Below are 12,321 nucleotides of genomic sequence, written 5' to 3'. Positions count from 1 at the left end.
GGAGCATGCCAGCATTGTCTAGTAGCAATGTTGTGGAGATACTCCTTTTTCCATCTACTCCAGAATTGCTCAGTAAGGTACTGCACCCGTCTCCATCTCTTTCTCCCATAGAGATCTTCTCTTATGAACTTTCCTGGTGGTAGTAGGACTGTGGTGGCTTTCATAGTAACCAAATGGTTAGGTGTGAGTGGTTCCAAGCTCTTGGGGTCGTTCAAGTTATCCACTGTAAGAGGACAACTATTAACTATTGCCATGGCTTCATAAAACAATGTGCGCAGTGAAGCATCACTGAGCCTGCCTGATGCAAGGGAAGCTGTAGCATTAAGAACACTCCTAACAGTTTTGATTTGACGCTCCCATACACCACCTGCATGACTGGAGTGAGGGGGATTCAAAACAAAATCACACTGTTTATCTGCAAGAAAAGCAGTAAGCCTTTCGGGATCAAGTTGCTGTAATGCGGAGTTCAGTTCGTTCTTAGCACCGACGAAATTGGTACCTTGGTCGCATCTGATCTTCCGTACTGTGCCTCTGATAGCAATGAAGCATCGTAAACTGTTGATGAAAGCATCCGTGGACATATCCTCCAACATTTCTATATGAACGGCTCTTGAACAAAAGCAAGTTAGAAGCAGACCATACCTTTTGTGCTGTTTTCTTCCTTCTGTAGTCATGAAAGGACCGAAGCAATCCATACCACAATACACAAACGGTGGGGAAGACTCTACCCGTTCTGCAGGAAGATCACTCATCCGTTGTCCTTCAACAGATTTTCTCAACTTTCTACAAGGTACACAGTTGTGAATGTAAGATGTGACAGCTCTGTTCATTCCAGATATCCAATAGCCTGCAGATCTGATAGCATTAATCGTGAAACCTTTCCCTTGATGCTTTACACTTTCATGATAGTGTGCAATTATCAGCTTAGTTACATGATGCTCTCTGGGAAGAATCAGTGGGTGCTTGAACACATGAGTGCATGACGAGTGACTTAATCTTCCTCCCACCTTAATCATACCATCCGTATCTATGAAGGTGTCTAGATGATGAAGTCTGTTATGACCTGGAAGTTGTTTACCTTGAGTCAAGACATCCATTTCTTTCTGATACACTTGTTTCTGCACTCCTTTTAGAATCAAGCATCTTGCATGTTCTTGTTCACTCACAGATGCTGGTGAATTAGACTTATCCTTCTTGATCCTTCTCAGAAGATGTGCAATGGCCTTGACAGTATTAGACCAGGATGAAAACTTAGACAAACGGTCTACAAGATCTTTGCTTTCTGTGGTTTCTGTTCGAAACGTCTGAACTTTTCTAACTTCTGGATCACCTACTGGAAGTTCTGGTACAACATCTACACTCTGTATTTCTTTCTTCCACAGGAACGACGGACCTGAAAACCAGTTAGAAGAGAGCAATTCATTTATTGTTCTACCTCTTGAAGCATTGTCTGCAGGGTTATCATTCGTTGGGACGTACAGCCATTTTTTGGGTGCTGTGCTTTGACGTATCCTTTGAACTCTGTTAGCTACAAACGTATGAAAACGACGAGCATCATTATTTATGTATCCTAAGACCACTTTTGAGTCAGTCCAAAAGAATTCATCGACATTGGTGAGGTCAAGCTCTTCTCTCAGCATATTGCTCATTTTGACTGATACCACAGCTGCCGTCAACTCTAATCTTGGTATTGTAGTGATTTTTACAGGAGTAACCCGGGCTTTACCAATGAGGAAAGTGCAATGAATCTCATCCTTCTCACTGATCATTCTCAGATACGAACACTGACCGTAACCACAGGTACTTGCATCAGAGAAATGATGTATCTCTGTTTTCACAATTTTGCCGAAATTAGTAGGTACATAACATCGTGGTATGTTAACCATTTCCAGATTAACAAAATCATGCTGCCATTTCTCCCACCGTGGGCTGAGAGCAAGAGGCAGTGGATCATCCCAGCTTGTACCCTTGCGACACATTTCTTGTAAGATCCTCTTACCATTGAGAACATAAGGAGCTACAAAGCCCAAAGGATCATATATGGAGGCAACAGTTGACAATATGCCACGACGTGTTGTAGGTTGACCTTTTAATGGGATGTGGAATTTGAAGCTATCACTCTGTATGTTCCAGTGAATACCCAGAGCTCTCTCAAGTGGCATGTCATTGAAGGTAAGATCCTTTGTCTCAAAGTTTACAGCACGTTCTGATGCTGGTATGCTCTGCAGCACAGTGTTGTCATTAGACACAAATTTGTGAAGTCGAAGACCTCCTTTTGCACACAACTCTCGTGTCTCTTTTGTTAGCTGAATAGCCTGTTCCACTGTCTCTACGCTTGTGACTCCATCATCAACGTAAAAGTCTCTTATGATGAACTGGGCGGCTAATGAGTGTGACTGACAATGCTCACTGGCTAAATATCTTAGTCCATAATTTGCGCACCCAGGCGAAGAAACAGCACCGAAGAGATGAACTTTCATACGGTAATCTTGAAGCGGTGAATTTGTGTCTCCGTTCTGCCACCATAAGAAGCGCAAGTAGTCTCTGTCATTTTCCTGAACATGAAATTGGTGAAACATTTTTTCAATATCACATGTTACAGCTATAGGGTGTTTTCTGAACCTGACAAGGACTCCTGTGAGATTGTTTATCATGTCTGGCCCTGGTAACAAATGTTCGTTGAGACTTGTGCCTTTGAATTTAGCGGAACAATCAAACACAACACGTAGCTTGTCTGGCTTTTTCGGATGGTAAATGCCATGATGAGGTATGTACCACTTTTCACCATCAGCTCCATCATCAATCACTGTTTCTACATCACCTCTTTCAATGATATCATTCATGTACGCAATGTAGTCTTACTTGTATTTCTCATCTTTACAGAACTTTTTGTTCAAGTGATTGAATCTGACTTTGGCAAGCTCTCTGTTATCTGGTAAGTATGGACGTTGTTTAAACGGAAGTGGCATTTCATAATGTCCTTGAGCATTTCTCTTTATGCCTTCTTTGAGTTTGTCCAAAAACACAATATCATTCTGTGAAATTGTCTTGTCACCTACCGTGACATCTTTAAAGTCAGACTCGAGCACACGTATGGCATCCACAGGTGTAAGAGCTGGAATCTCTTTTGTGGCTATTCTGTGACAAAGACCAATTGCTGTGGATTCATGAATGCCTGGTGTGGAGCTGCCTACAATACTCCAACCTAAGTCAGTTAGAATAGCATAGGGTTCATCATCTTTACCTAGAATGACTTCTCTGGGAGCTAGCACTCTGGGGCAATTGTAACCAATCAGTAAACCTACTTCACAGCCGAGAAGAGGGGACATTTCCTTTGTGATTACCTTCAAGTGACTCCAGTTCTTTGCCGTTTCCTGCGTTGGTATGTGGTCACGATTGACAGGAATACACTCTTTGGTGTATAATGGAGGCAGATTGATATGTACTGATGAATTGTACCCTCTCACTTGAAGATCAGATATCCTTTTGCTATTAATGATCATACTGTCTCCCATCAGAGTAGTAAGTTTGAGTTTAATTGGATGAGCATCCACTTGCAGTACTTTACTCACTCCTTCATCAATGAAAGTGGTGTCACTTTGAGTGTCAAGCAAAGCATAGACAAGCTGTTCATTGGATGGATTTTGGATGGACGACACCCATACAGGTACAATCATAGATGTAATGACTGAACGACCTTCTCTTGTTACGTTACGTAAGTGATGTGGCATCCGTAATCTCATTCTCATGTGCACTGCTTACCGTTGGTTGCTTTCGGTTTCCATAATACTCGTAGTTGTAGTCATGAAGACTTGTGGGATGTTTCAATTTGCATACATCACATGTGTGGCGACGACGACATTCCTTAGCAAAGTGACCTGGTTTCATACATCCAAAACAGAGTTTGTTATCTTTGACATATGACCTTCTGTCTTTCAGAGACTTCTCCATGAATTTTCCTTTATACTTTCTGCCTCCGTCTGAAGCAGACTTTCAGAATCTGTATCTTCAATATCAATTTCCATAGTCAACTCACTTTTATGGCGTTTCATTGACCATCACGCTGATCCCATCAGCTGCACTCCGTTAACGATCGTCACGTTGCCCCCTTCACAAGCACGTGCGGCGGAGATCCGAACCAGCGAAGGTGAAGCTCTTACTGTAGCAGACCCCTCCTGAATGACGGACAAAACTTTTCTGATGTTGATGAAGTTTATTGAGTCCGTTTTCACTGCAAATATCACCTCATAAATCACCGTAAGAGCTGAACAAAGGAAATACAAAAGCTCGCATTAACGACTCGTACAAACTCTCTCTCCGTTACACTACGAATAACATATAGCAAAATACATAAATAACAATAAACCATAAACAAATGTTAATACAGACCTTATGCCTTTTCCGGGGGGTGCTTATCACCGTTAAACATTAATAGCCTGCACAACTCCTACAACTGCGTGCACTCCCTTTACTTTCCTTCTATCCGTTTAGCCCCGAAGACCACAAAACCCTTCAAAATAAAAGTCCCTCCTTAATAAGACCTAAATACATTACCTAAACCTAATTTAAACTAACAGGACTATCAAAAAAGTATATAAAAACAAATTAGAAGAATTAACACATCAAAGTCTGTTACATTAAATATGTTTAGACTGGTGTTTACAAATTGGGAAACAAAATCTAAAAGAAAACCATTTTACATTCAAAATATAAAAATATATTTTGATTCAGTCTGTTATTCACTGATGAAAAACTGATAACTGATTTGATGATGTTCAGGACTGAGAATGGTGACTCACAGCTTTATATAAAATAAAACAGACAGTCAGATGATGCGTTTGAAAACACATACACATGCATGCACGCATGTTTACTGGTACGTCATCACTTTACACAAGTTTGAAGCAGTGAGGGCCAATTTAATCTTAATCTGAGGGTCATGTAAAATTATTCTCACACCACTTTTGCACCACAGATCACCAATTCAAGAGCCCTATTCTAAGAAAAATAAGTATGGTACACTATACAGTAATGTCTGCCAGTCATGGCAAAATAAACAGATGAATGCAAAAGATGCATTTTCGAATTAATACTATCCTCCATAAGTAATTTTCGTTGTAGCATTTGAAGTCACAAGATAATGCCTCTATTGATATTAAAAAAGAGAGAGATAATACATATTGACATAAAAGTAGTACCGGTATGTTGCCAAGGATGACGATGAAAAAATCCAGTTTAGTAGTCATTATATGAAAATATTTGGTTAAACTTTATTACAAGGTGACATTTTTACACTGTAATTACACAATTAGTTACTGAGTAATGTTAATTAACTATATGTACTTCATAAAAGGGTTATGGTTTGGTTCAGAGTTGGTTACTTGTAATTATGCATATATTTGTTGTATTCTCGTATTTTCCATTCGCCACTTTAGAATTTAACCCAGCTATGACTACTTCAACGTCTGAGAACCTTGGAAATGTGAAAAGAAAGGGTCAATTTCTTATAAGAAACAGAATAATAAACAGAATTTATTAAAGTATTACATATGGACATGGTAATAAATAATAAATTAAATGAAAGTGAAAATGTATTTTGTAATTATATTTAATTAATGTGTTTGGTTTCTGGGCTTCAGTTACATTATTCACATCTTTAAACAGAGTTTTCCCCAATCCTGTTGTACGACTTGTTCTAAAGATGTTGAATTCTCATTGCCCAACTATTTCTGTTTTAGATGGACGACATTGATGCCATGTTCAGCGACATGCTGCAGGAGATGGATCTCCTAACGCAGGTACGTTTCCTATGGATACGTCTCATATCCTCCAGACAAACAACCTAGCTAAACAGTGCCATGTGTGCCTTTATGTGTTTCTTAAAGCAGAAGCAAAATAATAATAATAATAATAATGAAAACGGAAATAGCTTCATAAATAGTAACATTTCTAACATGAAGCTTTCCCCAAATTTTCATTTTATGTTTATGGTCACTTCAACAGAAGACAAAAGTTATCTCCCATTCAAACAATGGCAATGGTCATTTTTATTCAGTTCCAGTAATGAGATGTGATGACTTTGAAATGTACATACAGTATTTTCTCTTTATGGAATATTACTGATGACCTAAGTGTGAGCCAGCAGCTGCAAATAATTTGAACACAAAATAGGGAACAAAAGCACATAGATTATTACAGGGGTTGGACAATGAAACTGAAACACCAATACAGCATCAGTTTGTCTTGGGAATGACAGATACAAGTCCTGCTCTGTGACCAGAGGGATTTTGAGCCATTCCTCTTCCAGAACAGTGGCCGGGTCATTATGTGATGCTGGTGGAAGAAAATGTTTTTTTGCTCCTCCAAAATAACCTAAAGTGGCTCAAAAATATGTAGATCTGGAAACTGTGCAGGCCATGGGAGATGTTCAACTTCACTTTCATGTTTATTAAACCTTTCTTTCACAAGTCTTGGTGTGTGTATTGGTGCATTTTCATGCTGATACGCGGCACACCTTCAGGTTACAATGTTTGAACCATTAGGTCCATATGGTTCTCCAGAATGTTTCGGTCAACCCTGGCATTGACGCGCCCATCAAGCACATTAGGGAATTCCATGATAATCGCAGCCCAAACCACCACTGATCCATCGCCGTGCTTCACTCTGGGCAGACACAGTCTTAAACAGTGGGTGTTAAACCTCTTTGGGTCTTCTCCCCACCATATCTCCCATGGATGTGAGATAGACAGTGAAGGTGGACTCATCAGAGAACAATACATGTTTCACATTTTCCACAGCCCAATATTTGCACTGTTGGCACAAATGAAACGAGTGGCATGAGTGACCAAAGGTTTGGCTATAGCAGCCCGACCATGAATACTGACTCTGTGGGCCTCGAAACTAACAGTTACAGGTGCCCATTTAATTCTGCAGTGAGTTGGGCAGCTGTGGTTTAATGTTTTTTTAATACAACTCAGGTTAGTACCCGGACATCCCTTTCAGACAGCTTCCTCTTACATCGACAGTTACTCCTGTTGGATGTAGTTCATCCTACGTGATGGTATGCCGACATTTCTCTGGATACTATAGCTGAGCTCTCGATACACCAAAGACTTTCTGTCCTGTTCACAGATGAGCCAGAGAGATGCACACCAACAATTTGTCCTCTTATGAAATCTGAAATGTATCCCATTATGTTGTGTGGATTGCAATATTTTATGGACAGCTGTGCTATTGCTCTGCTAATTCAACCTTCACACTCTGCTTTTACTGATGGAATGTAAAGTCTGTAAAGATTAGTAACCAGGTTACGCATATCTAGTGTGAAACATCTCCAAAACCTGTATCTCACATCTACATGCTAATATGTTGACAGTTGCTTTGCTGTTATTTCTGTTATTTCAAAAATAGCTTCCATATCTATCATTTGTCTTGTTCCTCATTTGTCTTTTCACAGAGTTTGGGAGCAGAAGCTGAGTCTGCACCTTTGCCTTCCTCCTTTCCTCCCCCCCAGGAAATGAACTTTTCCATTGGTTTTACAGATTTGAATGGTAAACAATATTTCAAACTAATATTTTTCACCAGTGTCTGCTTTCTTAACACGTTATTCACCTGAAAGTCTCAATTCATCAACTGTGTTGAAAAATTTGTGAGAAAATAAGCGATTAATTAATCATTAAATTGCTTAAAACTATGTCTGAGGGAAGCTCAAATGTGCACAGATAGGGCTGTTTGAACTGAAGAATGTTTCTCTATGTTATGTCTGCAATCAAATTCTGAATAATCCACTTATTGACCTCACCAAGCTCAAAAGTTCAACTCTGTTGAACAAAAAGCACAACGATAAATCTTTACAGAAAAAAAAAGATTAACTGTAAATACACTGTAAAAAGTGGCTATTTAAAAAAAACTATTTCTATTTTTACCTGATTTAACCCATACATTTGTTTTGTTGGTATAAATGAATGTATATACTGTAGGTTTGTTCAGTGATGTTAAATAATATTTTTTGGCTTGAATCAATTCAGATAATTTAGATTAAATTAAATTAGGCAGTAAATATGTAGCTAATTATTTTTGTGATGCATTAATTGGGGGTACTAGTTTAGGATCACTGATACAGTATGATGTTATGATTTGGGGTGGACCTTCATGCTTACTTTTTTTTCGTTGCACATTCTCGTACAAATCACATTGTACAAATTCATACGAAACTGCCATCTCGCAATTACTGTACTGTAGTTACTGTAGATAGGATTGTAACTTATTGTTCCTCCCCCATCTTTGGATGCTCTGTATGTTGTCAAAAATGTGATGTTTTTGTTTCACATTGTTACCCTATATGTTTCTCTAAAGCATCCCTGCATGAGATGGAAGACAATGACTTAGATGCCTTGATGGCTGACCTGGTGGCAGATATCAGTGCCACGGAGGAAAAGTTTGCCACAGACAGAGATACGTCAAAGGGTTCAGCTCCATTTGCCCCAATACACACACAGCCTCAGAGTAACTTTGGCCTTCCAGTGTCAACTGACACCTCAAAACATGCAACTTCCTCCAACTCCATTGCACCTCCGCCCCCACCACCCGTCTCTAAACCATCAAAAGTAAGTATTATTCTGAATGGTCCGCACACCCACAGGCCTCATGTGATTAACACAACCTTAGTTGAAGGTTACAGGGTTTATTTTAAAACCAGGCCAAACAACAGATGTGAACTGATATAATGGAATTGAAGTGCAGCCAACGCTGTAAAACTGCATTAACTTTATGAAGTATGAACCCTATGAATGTCTACAATATCCATCTCTACTCTGCATGTAAAAAAAGCCCAACCATAAAATGTAATTACCCTCATGATTGCAATGTTAGCTCAGCCGGATATTCACTTAATGTTATTTTATGTCTAGCCCAGTGCTTGACGTAATGTACAACAGGAGACGGCATTCTAATGTAGATCAGCTCTGTTTCACAACCTTAAGTGTGATACCAACCTAGCAAGCACATTAAAGCATTACAGACATACTCCCGATGCAAATAATTCAGAATAATTATATTTTCTTCTTAGCTAGAATTGTATACATCTTTATTTGAATCATAGAATGCCTTGCAACATGCTATTACGAGAAGCGTATTAAAATTAGTACGGTAATTTATGAGGTTCCATTTCAGTTAAGATACACAATACTCTCTTACTATTGTCATTTTTAGATTTAATCTGTAGAATCAGAGTAAGCCTTGCATTTCCCATATGCAGAGCTTTTTGACGTCACATTGACTCCATGAAACCTTAATTAAGATCAGAATCAGATCACTCCAAAAATCATTGATATGTATTGTTATGTCTGTTAGGTAATTATCATTTTGTATCCCCCCAGGAAGAACAAGAGGAACAGATCAAAGCAGATAAAATCAAGCATGCTTTGGAGAAGTTAAAGGAGGCCAAAGTGAAAAAGGTAAGCGATGCAGTCATTTATATATATATATTTTTAAATCTTGAATGCACTTCAATGGTTTTAAGAATATTATTCAGTGCATTTCTAAAACAGCTGGAGACAAGAATGTAAGTCATTTAACTGCAAAAATATAGGTGCTTTTCATGGCATCGTTCAATGCTCTGCGGTAGTAATGTCTGTTAGGTGGTGTGGATGAGCAGACATCCACTATTTCTAAAACAGATCAATGTCAATGACATCATGGCATTCTAAAACATGGTATATATCTGTTGCACGCTTGTTCAGACATTTGTTCATGCACAACCTTACATAGAACATCCCTTAAAGGTGCTCTAAGCAATGTCAAAATATTTTTTGTCACCTACAGCAAACATCCCCTCACTATCCGCTAGCTGCCTGTCCCCTGAACACACTGTAAAAAAAACGCGGTCTCTGCAGACACCCCAGGCTCCACAAACGGCAACAAAAACAAACTGGGCTAACCCACACCACGAAACACAACAAACTGTTTCAGCCAATAACCGACAAGAAGGGTTTTGTTTGACAATACTTCGAATGTCAACAAGAAGTGATGTCACCCAACAGCGCTTAGAGCACCTTTAAAGGACTAGTTCACTCACTCCCACTTCATCCAAGATGTTCATGTCTTTCTTTCTTCAGCCGAAGACCGGAACATGCGTGACCTTTCAACGTGATTACGTAATGCGTGACGCATCACAGAGCGAGTAAAAGACGAGCATTTTTAGTATATATATATATATTTCTTTTTAGAAAATTACCTATCGTTTCGCAAGATAAGACCTTTATTCTTCGGCTAGGATCGTGTAGAATCGTGACGCTGCATTGAAACTACAATTTGGACCTTCAAACCCCTGTACCCCATTAAAGTCCACTATATGGAGAAAAATCCTGGAATGTTTTCCTCAAGAACCTTAATTTCTTTCAGACTAAACAAAGAAAGACAGGAAAATCTTGGATGACGTGGGGCAGAGTAAATTACCAGGAATTTTTAATTCTGAAGTGAACTTATCCTTTAAGAAAAATCCCACGACATCCTAGCCATCAATAAGAATAGGAAACTTGCACTGAGGTCAAATACTTCTCAGATGTTTCTCCTGAGAAAAGGAGAAACCCTAACCCATACCATAGTACCACAATTGTCTAATTAATTTGAAAGGAGATATCAACAATGTCTCAAATTGTATTCAGATTTGCTAAAGTCTACTATCAAGAGAACTCACACATTTCTAATCAAGATTGTTCCAAGTTCAATGTTGTAATACTGGAGACTAGATTCGGGCTCAACTCTTTTCAGGTCTCTGTTTTGACCAGGCTTGGTTTCGGTAATTGGAATATAATAAAAAAATATATATATATAATGTATTAGGCTGCTTTATATTGCTTTAATGCATTACTATTTTAACGTCATATTTCTACCCCATGCAGAGTGAATCCAGAATTTATATGTAGATGTCACTTCCGAAACTTTGCGGCACGCAACTGGCTGTTGGTCCTCTTAGCAGCATGAAAACAGTAGTTTTATTCAAATAGGCTGTAGACTCGAAAGTGAGCGAAGACTGTTCCCTTACAATTACTAAATACGCTGTCTCTTTGTCAGTTCATCCCAGTCTCACAAAGTTCCTTTATAATCAATGAAGCTGCCAACAATGCACAATTAATCTCTTACTTACACCGTGTCTACATTTTGTTTGTTAATGAGAAGTTTAGCGAGCCTGCATAACTAAGCATTGAATAAAAACGTTTTGAGTGGTGAGTGGATTCTGGCTAACTTAAACACCTCTCATTGGCCATAGCATTCAAGAGATCAACAACTATGTGGGTGATTAGATACATTGCTCACCGCAGCAAAAACACATTGTAAATAGATACATTTCATGTTCTCCAGAGCACAAACATGCACTGGAGCGTTTGCCAAATCTGGTTCACCAATATACTATTACACTAAAGTGCTCTTGCTTGCATTAGGGGTGCTTAGCACCCTCTAGCACCCCATAGAACCGGCCTTGGTTGTGATTCTGACTCAAGGGGCCAGTTGCGTAAACTTAGATGGTAAGTGAAGACTGTGTCTTAAGAACTAGTCTGACCTACTAGTAATAATTAGTCTAAGCAGTTTATGCAACTGGCCACTCTCTTGACTTGGAATCAACCTACTTCAGGTTTTGGTCTAGACTTGGACTCAACATTCTTCTGGTCTCTGTATTGATTTGGACTAAATTATTTTTCACTTCTTCGTCTTGACTCGGATTAGACCCCCTTTTGGTCTCTGTCTTGACTTGGACTTGACGCACTTCAGCTCTTGGTCTCGATTTGGACTTAACCATCTTCTGATCTCTGTCTTGACTCTGAATTTACCCTCTTCAGGTCTTGTTCTTCACTCTGACTCAACCCCCTTCAGATCTAGATCTTGATTTGGACTCGACTTTCTTCAGGTCTCTGTCTTGACTTTTGCTCAACCCTCTTAATGTCTCTGACTCAATCTACTCTTGACCTTGGCTCGAAATAGCTGATCTCAGCTACATAACAGTCCAAATTGTTGTTAGAAAATTGTTGTTAGAAGTGTATTTGGACATAACTGTCCAAATTGTTGTTAGAATCGTAGTATATGTCAATGACAAAATATGTGTCTATTTTTATGTCTTATAAGGAATATTAGGATAAACGTGTATCTCATGCAGCCTAAATGGCCTCTTCAGCAATAAAAGAACAAGCTTTGCAAAATAATTATTTCCACTTAGATATACTTTATTTTTTTACAATAAGCTGTCAGTTGCTTTCTTCTCAATAGATTGTAAAAAACAAAATAGTGTGTCATGGGTCAGCCTGCTCTAAAAAGTCTGGTTGTAGG

The 12,321-nt window shown here is 38.9% G+C and overlaps 1 protein-coding gene across 1 annotated transcript in view; it reads left to right on the top strand.

The window, feature by feature from the left end:
• The window catches only part of apbb1ip (amyloid beta (A4) precursor protein-binding, family B, member 1 interacting protein), a 44,225-nt gene that overhangs the window by 14,046 nt on the left and 17,858 nt on the right, over positions 1-12,321 (top strand). The window contains exons 2-5 of the mRNA XM_077244172.1: positions 5,739-5,798; positions 7,457-7,550; positions 8,356-8,606; positions 9,378-9,455. Of these exons, the coding sequence (XP_077100287.1) occupies positions 5,739-5,798; positions 7,457-7,550; positions 8,356-8,606; positions 9,378-9,455 (483 nt within the window). The remainder of the gene's footprint in view (positions 1-5,738; positions 5,799-7,456; positions 7,551-8,355; positions 8,607-9,377; positions 9,456-12,321) is intronic.

This window comes from Siphateles boraxobius, unplaced genomic scaffold (genome assembly GCF_051911475.1).
Source record: "Siphateles boraxobius isolate OS27281-9 unplaced genomic scaffold, OSU_SipBor_1 26, whole genome shotgun sequence".
In the NCBI taxonomy this organism is placed as follows: Eukaryota; Metazoa; Chordata; class Actinopteri; order Cypriniformes; family Leuciscidae; genus Siphateles; species Siphateles boraxobius.
This window is presented reverse-complemented; position numbering and strand designations above follow the sequence as displayed.